The 20,671-nt window shown below is 46.2% G+C and overlaps 1 protein-coding gene across 1 annotated transcript in view; it reads right to left on the reverse strand.

Moving 5' to 3' along the window:
* Positions 1-20,671, reverse strand: part of LOC138526211 (fibrous sheath-interacting protein 2-like) — a 1,971,501-nt gene that overhangs the window by 1,696,023 nt on the left and 254,807 nt on the right. Inside the window, exon 2 of the mRNA XM_069636679.1 lies at positions 17,247-17,328. Within this exon, the coding sequence (XP_069492780.1) occupies positions 17,247-17,328 (82 nt within the window). The remainder of the gene's footprint in view (positions 1-17,246; positions 17,329-20,671) is intronic.

Raw genomic sequence — 20,671 nt, forward strand, 5'->3', positions numbered from 1 at the left:
GAGAAGTCTTAATGGGCAAGAATGTAGAGGTTTAAAAGGGGCACACATGAGAAATGTTAAGACTAAATTCAAATCCCAGATGTGCACCTGAAAAGGTGTCGGAGGGTACACATTTGTCAGCCCTTTCAAGAATTGAATGACTAAGGGCATTTTAAAATAGGACACCTCTTCCAAGGAACTCTTAAAAATAGATAGCACTGCCAAATATCCTTTTATAGTGCCAACTTGGAGCCCCAAATTGGCCAAGTGTAATAGGAAAGAAAGTACTGTAGGAGTATTACATAAAAATGGATCCACATTCTTATCCCTACACGAGTTACTGAACTTGTACCAACGACACTGATACAAGGATTTTGTTGCTGGCCACTTGGCCGAAAAGCAAGATCTCCATTACGTCACCCGGGAAGTCCCAATCCTTATATCACAGCCTCTCAGAAACCATGCGTGAAGGCTGAGTGCCTTGACCTCCGGATGGAGAACCTGACCTTCCTCTTGCCAGAGAATATCCTCTCTTTGTGGATAACGTATTGGAGGGCAGATGGACATGTCCAGAAGGTCTGGGTACCACGTCCTCCTGGCCCAATCCGGGGCAATTAGGATCATGGTTTTCCTGAACTTTCTCAACCTCCTGATCACACGAGGAATCACGGGGACTGGAAGTAACACGTATAGGAGTGGAAATACCCAGTCCACCACGAACGCGTCCCCTAGAGCTCCTCTTGGGGGAAATTCCCTTCAGCAGTACAGTTCGCACTTCCGGTTGGCAACGGTCACAAACAGATCCACTTGAGGGGTTCCCCAAAGGGCGAAGATCTCTTGAAGAACTTCCTGAGCTAGTTCCCACTCGTGGGAGACTGTGCTCTGCCTGCTCAGAGCATCCGCCACCATGTTAAGTTCTCCGGCTAGGTGAACTGTCGATAGGGGGATTCCTTCTTGCATTGCCCAGAACCAGAACTGCATTGCCTCTCTGCACAGTGGGAATTATCCTATGCCTCCTCTTTTGTTGAGGTAGTACATGGCCACTGTGTTGTCCGTCATTAGCAGGACATTCTTTCTCTGTACAGAGGGCAGAAAAGCCTTCAGCGCTAGTCTGATTGCCACCAGCTCCAAAAGGTTGATGTGTAGTTTGGACTCCGGTGGAGACCAAGGACTTCTGATTGTCAGATTGTTGGTGTGGGCTCCCTACCCTGTGAGTGAGGCATCCGTCACTACCATTATCTCCGGCCATGGTTGCCAAAAATGTTCTCCCTTGAGGATATTTTCCTTGCAAGCCCACCATAGAAGATCTTGAGCCACTCTGGCCAGGCCTTGCAGAAGATCTGACATCTCTCCCGAAAATTGGGACCATTGAGTCCTGAGGGCCCATTGAAGGGATCTCATCCTCAATCTGGCCTCTGGCACTAGAATAATGCAGGATGCCATGAGGCCTAGCAACCTTAGAAAATCAATTGCCGGCAGATGTTGGGCATTTTGAAACTTTGTTACCATGTGCAGAATGTGGTGAGCTCTCTCCTCGGGAGGCGAGGCTTTCCCTGAGGAAGTATCCAGAACTGCTCCAATGAATTGGAGTCTTTGGCTTGGAATCATTTGTGACTTCTTGTAATTGGGGAGAAGCCCAGTCTGTGTAAGAAGTGGCAGGTCATGGCCAGATGTTCCTGGGCTTGTTCGGGTGAACTTACCCTGATTAGCCAAACGTCCAGAAAAGAGTAGATGTGAATACCCCTTTTTCTGATACTCGCTGCCACAACCACCATCAGCTTGGTGAAAACCCTCGGGGCGGAGGTCAGCCCAAATGGTAAAACCCAAAACTGATAATGAAAACCGCCAACTGCGAACCTCAGGTACTTTCTGTGCTTGAGATGGATTGGCACATGAAAGTAAGCATCCTGCAGGTCCAATGAAACCAGCCAGTCCTGAATCTGAAGAGCCTGAAGGATCTGAGAAAGGGCCACCATCTTGAACGTGTCCTTCCTGAGGAATTTGTTCAAATTTCTTAAGTCCAAGATGGGTCTCAATCCTCTGTCATTTTTGGGGATGAGAAAATCAGGGGAGTACCAACCCTTGTTCCTTTCTGCTACAGGTACATGTTCTATTACACCTTTCTCTAGCAGGGTTGAAATCTCCTGCACAGGGAGCAGGTCTGGAATGTTTACAGAGTTGGCTCCCCGTGGGTGATTTTGAGGTCTTTGATGAAAAGGAAGGCAGTAACCATGGGTCACTATCTCTAGCGCCCAGGCATCTGACGTAATGCCACGCCATTTGTTCAGATACCGAGTGATTCTACCTCCCACTGGGTCTTGTGGGTGAACACCTCAAAGTGGCTTTGCAGAGGCTGCAGCAGTGGCTGAGGAGGTAGTAGCCGCTGTTGGGGCTGATCTAGCACCTCTCCCTTTTCCACCACGAAAGGGTTTTCTCTGTTGGCCTCTTTGACTGGCCTGCCCCCTCCCTCTTCCAAAAGAAACGAAAGGGGCGACTCCTCTAGGAAGATGAGCCTGCGTAGGAGTGTTGTTGAGGGCTGTTTTATAGCGGCGCTGCGTAATTTCGCTGCCGCTTTCGAGGTCTGCAGATTCTCCAAGCTCTCGTCCACCTTGCTGCCAAACAGCATCAAGTCGTAAAAGGGCATATTGAGTAATCTAGACTGCACATCAGGCGCAAAGCCAGGTTTCCTCAGCCATGCAAATCTGCATAGGACCGTGCTAGATGCCATGGAACGGCTTACACCATCAGCAGTGTCCAGTCCTGACTGAAGGCATTTCTCCATAGCCTCTTTCCCATCTTTTACTATCGCCAGGAAACCATCCCGTTCCTCACCTTCCGGGATGTGTTCATATGACATCCGGGACGCTCATGTCATACAGTCCCACATGGTGTACGTAAATCTTGCTAAAGTGCAAGTTACATTAGTCGTTTTAAGGGCCATGCTGCGCGAAGAAAAAACCTTCCGGGCCCAAGCATCAACTTTTTTTATCATTCCTGTCTGGTGGCATTGAGGGGTAAGCTGATTGCCTAGTGGAGGTTACAGCTTGTACCACTAGACTTTCAGGGGAGGGATGTTTAGATAGGGATTCCGGATCTGATAAAGATGGCCTGTATTTTGCTACAAATGTCTTGTTTACTGCTGAAACCGAATCAGGAGTATTCCAATTTACCATCACCCTTTTCTGTAGTGCCTTATGGAAAGGAAGGACATGATCTTTTACACGACCCTCACTCAGGATGTCCGTCATATCATCCTGGTCGAAATTTGGGGAAGCTGCCTTCCAACCCATGAAATTAATGACCCTTCTCATGAGATTTCTATAACTAGGATCTGCATGATCTGTAGGGTCTGGTCTCTCAAATTCCACTTCAGGGGAAGTGTCTAGGCCACTGGCATTTTGGAGACAGTCATAGAGATCTGTTATCTTGGTATTCGGGTCCACTTGCTCTTCAGGCACCTCTGTGGCTCTAAACCTAACTCCAGCTGAAGTAACATCCTCTTCAGAGGATTATTCTTCAAAGATGGATGACATGGATCTGAAGAATTCCTGTCTGGGTTGAGTATGGAAAACTTTTTCACGTAAAGAGGGTAGTATCGACTTAGGCATGGGCAATGGTGTCGACTTGGGTATCGGGATTAAAGAATGCCTCGATAGAGGCGTCGAAGGTGTCGATAAAGAAGACGCTGGCTTTGACGTTTTCGAAGGAGGCTTCGATACTGTCGAAGAAGGCTTCGATACAGTCAAAGGTGTCGACGCCACTTTCATCTACAATTTCGACGCTGTAGTCGTCGACTGTGTCGAGTCGAGTTTCGACTTCGACGCCGATGTCGATTCCGCTACCGGATGTTTTGCCTTAGTACGAGGTGTCGGAGAACTTTCACCTGATGACACTCTCGACTCTTTTTCGACTCTCGCGTGTTTAGTCTTTGATCTCCCTCTGTCACTTTTAGAGTCGGCAGGGGCCTGATCTCCATGCAGCATCTTCGAGGGGGCCTGGCCCGCTTTCTCGAATATTTTAAGCATCAAAGCCTTAAAGGCCTCCCATTTTTCAGGGGAATCGTGTTTGGATGGATAAGTCAATCTCCTCTCAGAGAGGAGGAAGAAAACCTGTGATGTCGCTTTTTTGACTTCTTAGACGAAGACGAGGAGCATTTCCTCGAGCGACTCTTCGTTCTCGACCTCCTCGACCCATGTCAAGATTTTCGACTCTTTTTGTCTTTTAGAAGACTTGCTAGTTTCCTGCCCCACCGCCAGCTTACCTCTCCGTTCCCTAAGAGCCTTATTGGACATGGCCTGAAAGGAACCGCACTCCTCAACCTAATGGTCTGGGCTGAGACACCAGAGACTATTCCGATGGGGGTCAGTTATTGACATTTTCCTACCACACTTCTGACATTTTTTTAAACCTGTTTTGGGTGTGGTGGGAGTAGATGACGAGGACATCGTCGAGAGAAAACCTGATGCGCCATTTTGTGACACAAAGCAGTTGCTCGGAAAAACGGAACTGAGGTAATGGGCGCAGCTCAAGCCCTTTATACAGTGGATGACGTTGACGCTCGACGGTGGCCCTCGAGGGACTATGATTCCGCGGCCTCGAACACAGCGCCCTTTGGTGAAATTTGTTTTCCGAAGCAGCAAAGCTGGGAGACAAGATATCTAAGATGAGGAATACGTGGGACGAAAAGGTTGTCGACACTACTGTGTTTCGGCCAATTCATCAGCTATTCCATAAAGCTGGCAGATGGTTGGCCTTCATCAGGACGTGGAAACAAGTTGAACTGAAGGTGTCCTACTGATCTCTGTCGAAGGATGACAAGAGATATGCGGTTTAGAGTGTGTGTTGGTTCAGTGTTTGTTCACATTATTTATACAGGCTCCTAAATGCCAATTCATTGGGCAAACAGATCTACTGCTGGGGTACCCCACAGAGAGAACACCTCTTCCAGGACTTCCTGGCACACTTTCCACTCATGTGAGACCATGCTCTGCCTGCTCAGAGCATCCGTCAAGCTGTTCTCTGTCCCTGCCAGATGAACTGCTGAGACCGAGATCTGGTTCTCTAATGGTCAGAACCACAGCTGCATCGCCTCTCTGCAGAGGGGGAAGAAGCACAAACCACCCTGCTTGTTCAGATAGTTCATAGTCACCGTATTGTCCACCAATATCAGGACATGCTTCCCCTTCAGAGATGGAGTGAACGCTTTCAGGGCAAACCTGATGGCTCGCATCTCCAGCCTGCTGATGTGCCACCTGGCTTCCATCGCTGACCAAAGGACGCTCACTTACAATCCTTGTAGTGACTGCCCCAGCCCTTCACAGATGCATCCATGAACACTCAGGCCTGAGGACACGGAGGCCAGAAGGGTTCCTCCAAAAGTACATTTCTGCTGTTAGCCCACCAAGACAGGTCGTCGACCACTGACCTGGACACCCGGAGGAGGTCATGAGGATTTCGAGTTACTGGGACCACTGACCTCATAGGAGCCATTGTAAAGATCTCATTCGCAGCCTGGCCTCTGGCACTCGTAAGATATAGGAGGCCATGAGGCCATGAGGCATAAGAGGTGGAGAAAGGAAACTGCTGGTAAGGTGGTGTGGTTCTGGAACAGACTCACAATCTGGGCAATGCTGATTACTCTCTCCTTGGCCTTCCATACCCAAGTGTCTAGGACTGCCCCAATGTTTTGGAGCCTTTGGACTGGTGTCATGTGGGACTTCGGCAAGTTCAGGGAGAAGCCCAGCCTGTGGAGTAGTGAGCAGGTGTCCTCTGGGTGGGACAAAACCTGCTCTGCCGACTTCCCTCAGATCAGCCAGTCGTCCAAGTACGGGAAAAGAGATCAACTCAAAGGGTAGCACCTGATAGTTCTTGTCCCCTATGAGGAACCTCAGGAACTTCATTTGCTTTTGATGTATCAGCAAAACGAAGTACTTGTCCCCTATGAGGAACATCAGGAACTTCATGTGCTTTTGATGTATCAGCAAATGGAAGTAAGCTTCCTGAAGATCTATGGACACCAGCCACCCCTGCAACTCGAGAGTGTGGAGAATCTTTCCCAACATCACCATCCTGAATCTGTCTTTCATCAGGGATCTTTTGAGTCCTTGAGGTCCAAGATGGGAAGGAGACCTGCTCCCTCCTTGGGTACCAGGAAATACCCGGAATACCAGCCCAACCCTCTCTGCTCGGTGGTACCTCTTCCACAACACCCTTCAACAACAGGCCTCGCAGTTCTTCCTGGAGCTCCTGTTCCGGTTGGCATGGATGTGGTGCGGGGGCTGCACAGAGGTTTCCTTAGGAAGGGCAGACAATAACCCCACAGCAGGAGCTCCAGTGCCCAGGCATTGGTGCCAAAGCTCAGACAGCTGTCCACCAACCATAGAGTTGTGAGAGTTGAAAATCAAAGCGGCTTTGAGGATGGAGCCACCCCCGCCAATGCTTGCTGGCCTCTGGAAGCCTGCTGCCCCCTCAAGAGCGTGAGAAGCACTTCTGCCCCTGCCTGGCTTGCGGGAGCTGAAACTTCATGCCGTAAGGAATGTAATGTCTGCAGCCCCTGCCCACACAGGCAAAGCTGAAGGCAGGTTTGGCCGGCTGTTCAGGTAGGCCCAGAAACTTTGCAGCAAGCTTTGACTTCTTGAACTTCTCCAGGGAGTCATCAGCCTTTGGACCGAAGATGAATTCCCCATCAAAGGGCATGTCCAACAACCCACTCTGGACATTTGGGGAAAACCGAGAGGAGCGCAGTTAGGCCTGCCTCCTGAGTACAATGGCTGACCCCATCAACCGGCCAATGCAGTCGAGCACGTCCAGGCCCGTTTGCAGCAACTGCCTCGCCACCTCCTTCCCATCGTCCACCAGCTGTATAAAGCCATCTAATAGCTCCCCTTCAAGGATGTACTGGGCTGCTTGTTCAACCACCTTCCAAATGTTCTATAACCGATTGAACACAACAATGTTGATAAGATACCTAACGTTATATACCGTTGCAGCAGTATAATGTTTCTCAGAACTAAGGAAAAATGAATAGTAATAAACATTTGGTTGCTTTACAGATACATAGATAAGATACAATTTTCAAGGAAAGAATATATCCATGTTTGCCTAACAACCCTATCACCACTGGGAAAACTACTGTTTCTTAAAGAATACAAACAGTTTAACTAAGGAACCTCCTGAAGAACCGTCACAAACATAGACAGGGAAACACGTATCGAGGTGCCTCCATAAAAAATCAAGCTGTCTGCTTAGAATATGTTGACTACTACTTGGAAACATAAGGTTAAGAACAACAAAACAAAACAGAATTCAGAAAGGAAATTGAAGCACATCAAAGGAATCTACTAATCAGAAGTATATACAAACCAACTGAATGCAAACATAAAATTCAGTGACTGTTTTGGAAATACTAAATTAAAACTTTATAATCATTCTGAATTATCAAAAAAGCAACAAAACCAGTAACTGTTAGACAAACTTTTCAACCAATTGGAATTTTTCTTTTGACCTTCTCTTTCATTTTTTCTCTCATTATTTCACAATGGCGCAAATTCAAAATAATCTACAGCATTTCTCTGTTTATTTCCACCTTCCAAAGGCCAAAGGAATATTTAGCATTTCTCAATTGGGAAAAAACGAACCTTTCAATCACGCATTTCCCGACCTTTGGGAGCTGTTGGACGCTGCGCCTGTGCCTGGAGTAAGCGCTGGGAGTTGTCATCACTCGCGCACCCACAGGCAGCCACAGACAAGTACTCGCTTCCTGGAGGAGGCGGAGCTTTGTGGCTCACGTGACCGCTCACGTGACATCCTCTGCCACAAAAGCAGAGACAGCGCTGCCGAGCGGCGCATTTCTCAATTGGGAAAAAACGAACCTTTCAATCACGCATTTCCCGACCTTTGGGAGCTGTTGGACGCTGCGCCTGTGCCTGGAGTAAGCGCTGGGAGTTGTCATCACTCGCGCACCCACAGGCAGCCACAGACAAGTACTCGCTTCCTGGAGGAGGCGGAGCTTTGTGGCTCACGTGACCGCTCACGTGACATCCTCTGCCACAAAAGCAGAGACAGCGCACCCTCGCGGCGTTGAGCCCGGTAGGAGTAGAGGGCGCCGGCTGTTGTGTGGCTGTTTGGTGGCGTGGTACCTGCGCATACCCCTACACCTGACCCCCACTCAAAATAGTTGCTGGGATGAAATCATTCCTTGCAGCTCCAAATAAGCCGGAGACGGGGTTGAGAACAAGACTGCAGGTAAGGCAAAGAATGGCGTCACTCCCAGGGGTGACTGAGAGTAATGATTATCCCCAAAAATCGCAAATGATGAAACAGACTCGTTTACCTTTCTGTAAAAAGCGAAAAAGCGGTTCTGTGGGGGATATTACAGACATGGGGAGCATTAGCCCCCCTATGAGATCAAAATTAGACACTCTCTTATTTGTACCAAATACGCCGACTCAACCAATGGCCTGTACGGTTCCTTCACTTGGTGAGCCAACACCCCAGACAATCGGAGGTCAAGCTCAACCAACAACAATCAAAAGATCATTAGATCAGGTAAAGGTATGTTCGCACCTTTGTGGGAAGCCAGATGGAAACCACCATTGTGAGAGGGGCACTCCTCCTAAGGATTATACTATGAACCCAACTGAGCCCCATCTCCCACTGGAAGATCGAGCAGGGGAGATTTGGGATAACCTAGACAATATGGGACTTGAGGAAATAATCGAAGGACAGGTTCCTGAAAGTAACCTAGAGGTGAGAGAGGCGTTACCGGGACCTCCTAGTGAAGAGACCCCCTCTTCGGGTGAACTAGGTGATGACCTGATACAAAGATCTAATCAAACAGGCATTGAACCTGAGGTAAGTATGGAAGGCTCACAAGAGGTTGGGGAAAAGCCATGTATAAGTACTTCCCCTAAATTACCAAGAGAAACAGCAAATAATCTGGAGGTGGAGAGGGAAACACCCAATTACATGAGCAAGGATCCTCAAGTGTTAGAGGACTTTGGAGGTCACTGGGAAGACCATGAAATGGCCCAATGGGAAAAAGCCATCGTTGATCCTACAACTGTCAAGGAGGGGAAAATATCACTATTGAACCCAAGGGGGTCAAATTTAGAAACTTTTGACATTTTTCAACCTTATAGTGAAGATAACTGTGCTCCCTTAACTAAGGTCAAAAGTATTCAGAAAACACAAGATGGAAACCAGGTAGCCCACCAAGACTCAAAACGAAAAGAAGTCACCGAGAGGGGTTGTACATACGGGCCCTTTGAAAAGTCATCAATTGAAGTGCCCGTTTGTAATGAGAACTACCCTCCACAGAATTGCCTAGATAAGCAAGGTCCAATGGAAACGGAAGGGATGACCCCCCCAGGTACTCCAGAGACTAGCAGAAACTTGATGCAATCACCTATAAAATTGACTAACTTAAGCCTGGCAAATAAAATCAAGCAGGATATCATGATATTGACGGGGAAAATCGAAAGGGAAAAAAGGAGAAGTTTTTCCCTAATAAATGAGAGGATGGCCGCTCTGGACAGGGATCAAACCAAAGGGGGACCCTGTATGATGGATGACGTGAAGACTACTTTGAACTCCCAGTCACCCATCAATCAACTGCAAGAGACCAACTTCGAGAAAACCAAATCTATTTCAGATAAGAGACATCAAGACCCTAAGGGACAACCAATGGCCAACGATCACAATAGGGCATCGGAAATGACACAGACCTCGAAAATGGATGAGATAATGACACCGCCAGCTTTCCTTCAAAAAGATCAAATAATACAACTTATCAGTGAGGCCTGTGCAATCGAGAGAGCTAAAGACAGTGAACATATTCAAAAAGTGGTGATGACCTCACTGAATATTTCGCTGGCTCCTTTTCTGAAACTATATGAAGTCATTAAAGATTCAGTCCAAGAGGTAACCACGACGATTCTGCAAATTAAGGAAGCAAATCGGCAAACGGGTCTCTCTCTACAGAATTTAAACTCAAGAGTGGATAAAGAAGCAGAACAAACTCAGACTTGGCAAAATCGTCTGGGTGACATGGCCAGAAGAGACGCTAGTGATAAATCACTCCTTATGGAAGCAGTATTAGAAGACTGTAAATGGATGAGATCCCAGCACAAACAAAGTAAATTGGACCTGCAAGTCGTAGAACAGCCTAACCGAGGTAATGGCCCAATGAAATTGAAACAAGGAAAAGTCACTAAGCCCATCGAACCAGAACAGCGATGTGGAGATGTAATTCTTATCTCCCCGAGCAGTAAGGAGGGCCAAAAACAAGACAATTCCCCCATAAAAGAGCAATTGAGCTTTGCTATCTTTGCAGGTACGGGTAATAAATCCAAGGAACATCAACCTGAAACCGTGCCTGCAAATAATTTTAAAGAAAAGGGGAAAAAAACCAAAAACGAAATACTTAAACGAAAGGTGAATGGATCAAGAGCATTCCTGAGGAATCTAAGAACACCACCGAGAAGGGAAAACCCACAGTGTACCAAGAAGCCAAGAAGAGAACTCGTGATGGGTGTTTTGGATTGCATAGAAGCCGAGGGGGAAATTGCGTCTAAAACATCTGTGGGCTCAGTAGATGAAAAAATGGAGGACTTGGAACAAGCCGGTTTGAGTGATTTAATCGAACTTCTCTCAAATAACAGCGATGAAGAGGGGTGGGGAAACATCACGCCGTCGGAATGGAAAACAATTGACAACTGGGATAGGGACGAGCGGAATTGCCACTTGAAGGACAAGCAGACTGAGAAAAAGGATCGATCTAGTAAACCTAGGGAAGAAACAGAAAAAAGTATGATTTCGCCTTGGAATGATTATGACATTGAAATAGAAGATTCGAGGTTTAAAACACTAGAAGAAAAAAGGAGAGAGTTGGCTCATAAGGGAAAAACCGTCCACTTTGAACCAAGGAAGCATAGTCTAAAACAAAGTAGTCACAGTAGAGAAAAAGATTGTATGGGCAGTAAGACCAGTAGAAAGTTATTAACTGATAAGCAAACACCCTCCACCAAAGACCACCTTGTGAAACTGGGAACTACATCGAAGGGGCCGAGGAAGGCCCTTTTGAATAGATGCTACGTGATGTCTCTATGCAAACAAACTCCAGCGCTCAGAGCGATCTCAGCTGACGATATAAGAATTGTGGAATTCCCAAAAGAAGGAAGGATGGATCAAGTAATATTACATCTCGTCTCAAAGGAAGTAAAACAAAAATTCCTAAAGGCTGAAGTTTGCCTTAAACTAAAGGGCTATCGACTGGAGGACGTAGATTGCAGTAGTCAACTGAAGAACCCAAAAGAAACAACAAGGGGCAAAGGGAGACCCAGGGAAGTGGAGAGGGAGGACGGCAATAATAAAAAATATATGGTGAAGGACTATAATAATAAAGGACGAGATATGGAGGAATTGGGGAAAAGGCCCAGAAAACTAAGTGACAAAGTAAAGGAGGTGGAAATAAAAAGTGATACTAAATCTCAGAAAGCAAATGCCACCTTGATGAAGTTCTCAGATGAGAATTTGAAAAATCTGAGATTTACGGTGGACAATTCGGATAACCCAAAGAAGGTTAATTCTACATTGAACAAAAAAGGCCGGAAAGCGAATGAGCGGCCTGATCCGAAGACCACGAGCACCACTAAGAAGAAGCAATAGAGTGAGGAGGCCCAGCAAAGATCGGTCTCCTGTGCCTCATGGAATACCCGAGGCTTCCAACACTTATTCTCTAAGGAAAGTGATTTCCTGGCTGCCTACGACCTAATTTCGATTCAGGAGTCGTGGCTGCGTGAAGCACCTATGTGTGAAGGCTATGAAGTCTACTTTAATCCGGCTAAGAAAGGCCCTAGAGGTAGACCTTATGCAGGCCTTATGGTATTAAAGAAATTGGACTCGCCACTACAAGTTTTGGAACATGTGATCCCAAATCCCTATGTGCAGATATTAACAATCAACCTTAAAGAGGACACTAAGGAGAAATTTGAGAACATGACAAATAATCAACAAAAAAAAAAAATGACTACGGTGACTCTAATCAATACCTATTGGAGTGAAAATATGCCGAACCAGAAAAATTATCTAAAAACCATCATGAATGCAATAGATAAATCTATGATTGAAGACAAAGAACGGCTAATTTTACTAAACGGGGATTTGAATATCAAACTCCTTGACAAGAATGGTAAAATAAGAGATATAGAAAATCTAAGAGGTAAAGAAAGTCTCTGGACAAAGGAAATGTGTACTCGTGATATGAGGATGTTAAATAGTCAGACGCAAGGTGATCTAATGGGTGCGAATACATGGCATAGCGGTAAAACAGGGGCCTGTTTAGATTACTGCTTTGTCGGAAACAACACGCTACCCTGGATCAAAACATTTACAATAATCAAACAAGCAAATAGCGATCACAGCCTCTTGAGAACGGAACTAGCATGGAATACTACATTACCACCATTGATGAAAAAATGGAAGGAAACAGAAGTATCCTGGGGAAGAAACCGACTGAGACTTAAAAATCAAGTTATACCGAAGCTGGTAAAAGACTTTAAAGAAGCGGGTAACAAAGGCGATGAGACAGTAGAATATAAATGGCTCCTGGAAGCTTTTGTAGTTAAGTATGATCCAGCAAAAGTGAATAAAATTGAAAGAAAGCATGCGTACGATGATTCTGTGGTCACTAAAAGGAAGCAATATAGAGCAGAACTTAAACGCATTAAAAAAGAAAATTCCCCGGTGAAAGAGTTTCTCCTGCGGAAATGCCGGCAAACCTATAAAAACTGGCTGCGCTCGACCCGCTTCTTAAGAACTCAAAGAGATGCGGAAAAAATGCTGGCGGCACTATCTACCAACAACTCAAGAAGTACCTGGGACTTAATTAATAATAGAGATCTAAATCAGTCGGCAATTGGTGTAAATCAAGTCTCAGAGGAGGACTGGTATCGGCACTATAATGAATTGTTTAAGGGGAAAACCATGGGTACACCTCCAGAAAAAAGAAATACGAGTTCAGCATGGGATTTTGAGTTCGACAAAGATGATATACGGATGCTTATTAAAAAGCTCAGCAGTTCCAGGGCAACTGGTCCGGATGGCATTTCCAACAAAAAGCTAAAAGAGAACTGCGGAGATTGGACTGATTTGATCTATGCCCTTTTAAAAAAAATAGCAAAAAAAAGGCAAATTCCAACAACATGGACGGAGGCGTATATAGTTCCGATCTTCAAAAAGGGGGATCGGTCTAACCCCAAAAATTATAGGCCAATAGCCTTGCTAGACTCTATTGGGAAACTCTTTGCGGCCATCCTACTAATGAACTTAAAAAAATGGGCCATAAGAATCAACATCCTAGATGAAAGACAAACCGCCTTTATAAGCGGGGTGGGGACATCTCTAAACCTGTTCTTGTTAAACCTTTTGAAAGCTAAGGCTTTGAAAGACAATGTAACAACTTATCTGGCTTTCATTGATCTTCAACAGGCATTTGACAGTATCAACAGAGAGCGACTGTGGTCGAAATTGAGAAACTGGGGATGCCCGAACGCCCTGTTGGCAGCAATCCAAGCGCTGTATACCAATACCTCAATCCAGGTCCAAATTACTACTAATGGAGGATTATCTAGAAAAATCTATACCACTCGGGGAATCAAACAAGGATGTGCTCTGGCTCCCTTTCTATTTGTTCTCTATATGGCGGATATGAAGACATCCCAAGAAAGGATCCGTGCGTTCCCTCCAAAAGTGAACGGTATGGAAGTCCCGTGGATGTTATACGCAGATGATGCGGTATTTGCAGATCAGACCCCTATTGGTCTGCAACGGAGAATTGAAGCTTTCAACAAATACCTGAAAGAAAATGACATGCAAATCAATGTAAAGAAATCAATGATACTGTGCATGAAATCGAGTCGTGGAAAAAAACCTGCAGGGAAACGACAGATATGGATGCTGGACCAAGAGAAACTTGAAGAAGTGGATACTTCCATCTACCTGGGTATTAGGATAAATAAAAATTGCAATGAACAAGCACAATACACCCTTATTCGAGAGAAACTCGCAGCGCTAACTAATCAAGGAATCCTACTGCACTATAGATATGGAAAATTTTCGCTGCAGCCAATTATCACATTTTATAAGCAAAAGGTGGTTGCAGTGTTAACATATGGAGCAGAGGCACTTTTGTCTTTGGGATGGGAAAGCTGGAATCTGTGCGAGGCCTACTTTTGGCGAAGGATTTTACATCTTCCGAATTCACTGCCCTTAGTTCTGATAAGATCGGAACTTAGACTTCAATCTATGGTTTCAATCACGGTGTGGAAATCTCTTTCATTATTTCGGAAGTGTATTTTGGACAAACCGGCACAGCCATTTAATGTTTTAGCAGGACCTGGTATGCCCAATGAAGATATAATTTTTCAAGAATGGAAGAAGAGATGTGAGGATACCTTAGAACATCTAGGTATCTCACTGGAAATTCTAAAGTGCAATCCTGACAAGGCCAAAAGAATCCTGCGGGAAAAAGACTGGGAGGAAACCCAGGCCACTAAATTGGCAGGAAACTGGGCTCACAACATCGTCTGGGAACGCAAAGCAGTAAATATTCTCCCACCATATCTTCAGAAATTTCCATCTAAACATTATAGAGATCTGCTATTACGATGTAGATTAAACATCTGGCATTCCCGAGAGGTTAAGCTGAGAAGAAGGCTCATTGGAAAAGCATCAGCAATCTGCAGGTTCTGCAAAATGAAGGACCAACTGGAATCAGTGCGACACGTGATGCTAACATGCCCGGTTCTGATACCAAAGCGATTAGCGTTTTTGGGCAACTATATAAACAACATCACGATGGAAACAGAAGAAGAATACTGGGAACGCCTTCTAACAGCGGATAAGGTGGGTCGTACTATTGACGCACTAAAGTTTGTCGAATCCCTAAATCTGGACCAGGAAGAAACGGAAATGGAGGAGAGATAGGAGCCCTAAAGACTACTGGGTGCATCTGTTACGGTAAAAGGCTTCCATTGGAAGGATAACTAAACCGATTGGAACTCAAATAATACTTTAGTAGAGGAACTTTGGACTCTTGTTTCTCGGACTCTTATTTGAGGTTATTTGAGTTTTGTTAAAGGTTTACCTATGATTAACCAATAAAAAAAAAAAAATAAAAAAAAAAAAATAAAAAAATATTTAGCAAACCCACATGAAATATTAAGGCCATGCTCCCAGAGGTGAATATCTTTTTCGCAATGCCCTCAAGCCTCTTGCCCTCCCTGTCAGGAGGCAGATTCGAGGTGGATGAAGCAACAACTAGTCCCTCCGGAAAGGGTGAGAGGACAAAAAGGACGGATCCCCTCTTGCTGGCCTGTACTTGTTAGTGAAACTGGAGTTGACCGGGGGAATAGAGCGGGGTTGTTGCCACAAGGAGGCGACTGGGTCAGCTATCACTGGATTTAGTGGCATATGTCTCTCTATAGTGGGACCTTCGTCCAAGATATCAGTTAGTTCGTAGCCCTGGGCTGGTACTGCCGAAGCATTCAACCCCAGAGTGTCGACCACTCTGTCTACCAGTGCCCTGAATTTGGCATGGGCCTGAGATTATGGCTGAGCCTGTTGCAGCTCAACATCCGGGAATGTATCTAGCCCACTGGCATCATACAGCCCCTGTGCCAAGGCCAGGAGGTCTCCCTGGTCATCAAAATAATCTACTCCACCAACCCCAGAATATATAGGGTCAAGATAGCCCATATCGTCCCACCATCAGCGCTGAAAGTTTGCACCATATAGCTGAAGAAATCGGACTAGGAAAGCTGAGGGGTGGCATCAGTATCAGCCAAACTTTGGGTGCCAAGGGTGCGTCATGAGGGGTTGAGCCTTAAGGTTCACAGGAAGGTCCTGTCTTCAAAGGCTTAACCGCCTTCTTCAGCGCTGAGCCTGAATGCTCTCCTGACACTGATGGCATTGGCATCGGTGCTTGCATGGGGTCAGCGCTACCGAGCGCCGCTGAAGCCACAGAGGGCTGCTGTTTCAGGTGGTGAAACCGCACCTACAGCTGCCATTTTGAACATCAGAAGAATCTGCGACTTGAAGTCCTCCCATTCCTGACGAGTTGTCGGCCCCGCCGACCATTTACTTCATTCTGACCAGGAGCCAGAGTCGCGTCAGTGTTTGTGACGCCTCTTCTTTTCATGAGACGACGACAAAGAAGAATGGCTCAGTGAGAACGCTTCTTCGTCTTGCGCCGATGTCTACTCTCCCTCTTGGTGGTAGGTCCCTCTGTTCTGGCCTCTGAAGACTGAACGGTCAACCGTGCATGTGATTTTGACAGCGGTCGGCACACTGCAAACTTGACTGCCCGCTCCCGAAGAGACTTCGAGTTCATTTTCCTGCACAAAGCGCACCCGTCAGTGTGGTGACCCGTGCTGAGGCACAACAAACAGATGTTGTGTGGGTCGTTGACTGACATCTTGCAGTCGCAAGTCCGTGCAGTGCTTGAACCCCGAAATCCGAGGTGCGGACATCTTGTGGACAACAAAAAAAGAGAAATGTTCTTTCTATGGATTCTTCTCCCGCAGATTCCTCATCTGATAGATATTCGATCGAGCTCTGCTGCTTTGGAAAATTTTCAACAGGGGGCATAGTGGACCTTGACTCGGCCGTCGATCATAGATCTGTCTTGCTCGGCATCCGATCGAGGGCTCCGTATGTGACGTCAGACGTCGTATATATACTTCATCACTATGCCCCACACCTCAGTTCCGCGTGCTAACAGCCTGCTTGGGAACACAGAGATTTGATGAAAAATCATTGAATAAAGTCGAGGACTTGATGAGTAACTCAGTATGTTCCTCAGGAGCAGCATGTTGAGCGTGCAGAAAAAAAGGAACTCAGGTAAGGGGCATAGTGACGCAGTATATATACGACGCCTGATGTCAAGTCCGGAGCCAACGATTAAGCACCGACGGCCGAGTCGAGGTCCACTGTGTCCCCTGTCGAAGAATTTTCCCAGCAGCAGAGGTGGATGAGGATATCTATCTGATCATGAATCTGCTGGAGAAAGGCAATCCATTGAAACCAACTGCCACACTATCTGCTATTCTCAAACAGTGTATAGAGCACAAAGCAGAGAAAAGCACTCACATTTCATAGCAAAAACATCTGAGGAAAGGTACACACATTCCATTTAACCTTAACATGACATATTTACATAATTGAGCATTGCTACACTGCTACTCTGATCAAGATCAAGAGGTACTTACGAAACTGATAGCAGGTTAGAAAGTATTCCAAAAGGAGAAGTATCGCATGGCTCTCTTTCCAATGATGTTAAAGATGTTTGCACTGCCCAATAAAATAAACAGTTTATTTTTTACATTGCACTATGATTTGGCCAATCTCTTATTTATAAAAACAAATAAAGGCGTTACATCTACATTTTAAAATGCAATTCCCGAGTTGTGTACCACTGATGTCGGGCCAAAAATTTAAAGAATCATACTAGCAGAATGTGGTGTCTCGGCGATGCAGCGATGTTACTGTGATTTTGTGACCCTATGAGTTGGTGACTTTGAGGACGCTTGTTGATGTTTTAGGTAATGTTTTAATATTTTAAAGAGATATAGATTTTAGTATTGCTTGGTTGTATAAACATCTGTGTGCTACTGTTGTATTGTAAGATTTTATATGTGTTATATGTGTTTTGTATAATTTGTAAAGGTGCAAATTTATTTTTGCTACCAAAACAAATAAATAAATAAATACAAAAAAAAAAAAAAAAAAAAAAAAAAATGTGAACAATGCTATTCATTTTGTCACTAAAACGTCATTGCATTTCACCTCAGCAATCTATCAAGGTTGCCTTGCCCCCAAGTAAAAACCAAAACATGCATTGACAAGGCGTTGATTTTTATAAAATGAAACTGTAATATGTGTACACGTCTATGGCACCCAGTGGGCTGAATAGATGTGACCCCCATTAACCGTTCTGGGTATCACCCCTTCTAACAGTCAGTATAGGTTTGACCTTTGTCATAAAGTGTTCATAGCACCGCCACCTAATCAGGGAAAATAGGAATGTCATTCCCTCGCACAACTCATCAGGCAGTGCATGAAATGCTACCAACATGCACTACGGATATGCCCACCAACAAACGCCCATCAAATGCATAAACATGAACACGACCACATAAAGCATAATGTAAATGGCTTCAACCAACAGACAGTATATGTATTCTTCCCAATCAGGAAGTCTAAGTATGACCCATATTGGGAAATAAAGGCAATTACACAATATATGATTTGTCGCATTTAAAGAGATCATCAGGCAACCAAACACCTGCATATTTTAGTACACATAGATGTTTTTTACAATGAAAGTGTGTTATGGGTTTAGGGTATGTGGAAGTAAAAAATCCCCTGAAAGCAATAAACACCCCTCCAGTCGGGGGGGGGTGTGGCCAACAGCCATGCAGTGAGGACAATGAAGAGAGCACTCCTGCTTGATCCAGAGACATCAGTTGAATAAGGGTGCTGTTAGATTACAAAAGGTACTGCAAAGTGCAGAAAGAGTGGCACAGGGCATTTGCCGAGTGGAATCCAGAACCAAACAACCAAGATTGAGGGTACAGAGCCCTTTTGCTGGATATCGGGGACCTGTGGCGAGAAGAAAATGGCGACCGACAGCTGGTAACAGCAGGGAAGAGGTGGCTGCAGTGATAGACGGCGCAGAGCAACGCGGCTAAGAAAAGAAGGCGGACAAGACATAGGGCCTCATTACACGTAGTGCGGTAAGGGTTTACCGGTACCGGTAAGGGCACCGGTACCGGTAAACCCTTACCGCCTTACTACGAGGTCTCTTTGCGGGTTGGTACTTTAATGCCTGCTTTTTAGCAGGCTTTAAAAACCAACCCGCAAAGGGACCAGGGTGCTAATTACGGTACCGCAGTTTGCGGTACCGTAATTAGCGCCTTCCCCATTCCCATAGAGCCCTATGGGGCAAAAATGGGAATGGGGAAGGGCAATGGAGGAAGGCGGAATTACCGCCTTCCCAACCTTGGAATAGGGCGGTAATTCCCCTTTCCACCAAGGCGGTACCGGTAAATTACCCGCATGAACCATGGTGCTAATAGCACCATGGTTTACCGCACTACGTGTAATGAGGCCCATAGTGTCTCGGCCAGTGCAGCTCCACGAGGTCCCGAGTGGCGTTGGTGTAGTCAAGCGGAGACAAGACCAACAGGGTGCCGGGAGGACAGGAGCGGACCTGGCATCACGACGAGAGCCAGATTGAGCAGAGACAGCCTACGGAACCTGGTGAGGGAGGGGGACTGCAGACGTCTGCCACTGGAAGCCAGGCGCAGGATGGACTGGAGGAACCGGAGACACAGAGCTAAAGGGAGGTAAGCCACCCCCCCTTCCTGCGAACAACACCTGAAAGTGTGCCGTCGCTTACTCATGGAAGAGGCAAGTGCCCACCAAAGAGAGTTGGGTACAGGGATTTGCAGAGAGATTCTGCCTCTGAGAAGCGACCCAGTGGGGAGGCACACTAAGAACCAGAAAATCAACCCCCCACCCCAGCTCGCCTTGCAGCAGGACAGGGAGTGAAAATTAAGCTTCAGTAAGCGCAGGGAAGAGCAGAGTGACGTGAGAAGCCTACACAACAACACAATAACACGGATTGGGGGTGACAGCACTGGAGCCTAGCCTACTAACCTGTAAGACTATTAAGAGAGACTGGATCAGAGAGGGCCCACTCCCTCCCGGTAAACACATACTGCCGCAGTAATAGCGACACTGTTGACACTTCCCCAGGAACAGATGGCAAGCAAACCAAGCAAAGGGAAAGGCAAACAGACCACGCTGGAATCCTTTGCCAAGGGGCCCGAAGTAAACAATCGAAAGATTGTTGCTGTTGGGATAGACATAAGCTTGCTGCGCCAAGACATGCAAGCTCTGGCAGAACAAACAGGTAACATGGAGAAAAAAGTAGAAGAGAACAGCGGCAACATACAGACAATGCAAACTGACGTCCACATATTAAAACAGCAAGTGAAACTGCTCGAAGACAGAGCCATGGATGCAGAGGGATGGGCCCGCAGAAACAACATCAGACTACTAGGACTACCGGAGGGAATGGCAGGGACAGATCCTACGGCATACATAGAAAGCCTGTTCCTACAATAAGTGGGCCGAGGCAACTTGACACAGGGCTTCACAGTGGAGCGGGCATACAGAGCCCTAACCAGAAAGCCCTCTCCAGATGCACCCCCAAGACCGATCATAGCAAAAATCCTTAATTATAAGTGCACCTAAGTGTGCTGTTGTGCTGGACACCCTGCCTGTGACTCTTTGATTCCTAAACTCCTTGGAATTCTTCGTCCACAAGAGGAAGGTCTACTGCGTGCCACAACGCAGTGGTTACGGGGAACGTTTATCAGTGGAACCCATACTTTGAACTCTCAAGTAATGATTTGCTTATAATTCTTATTCCACGTACTCTCCACTTGAAATGTCCCCCCTTGAATTTTTTCCATTGTGTAATCCTCCTGTTTCTCTACTTACAGAGCCTCCCGCTGGACCCGCCCATCATCTACCAGAACACCTTATTTTCTATGTGCATGCGCACCAGGGCGCGTGCACCCAAAGTGCACCTAAGTGTGCTGTTGTGCTGGACACGCTGCCTGTG

Source organism: Ambystoma mexicanum, chromosome 7p (assembly GCF_040938575.1).
Source record: "Ambystoma mexicanum isolate Mex_15411 chromosome 7p, UKY_AmexF1_1, whole genome shotgun sequence".
Classification (NCBI taxonomy): Eukaryota; Metazoa; Chordata; class Amphibia; order Caudata; family Ambystomatidae; genus Ambystoma; species Ambystoma mexicanum.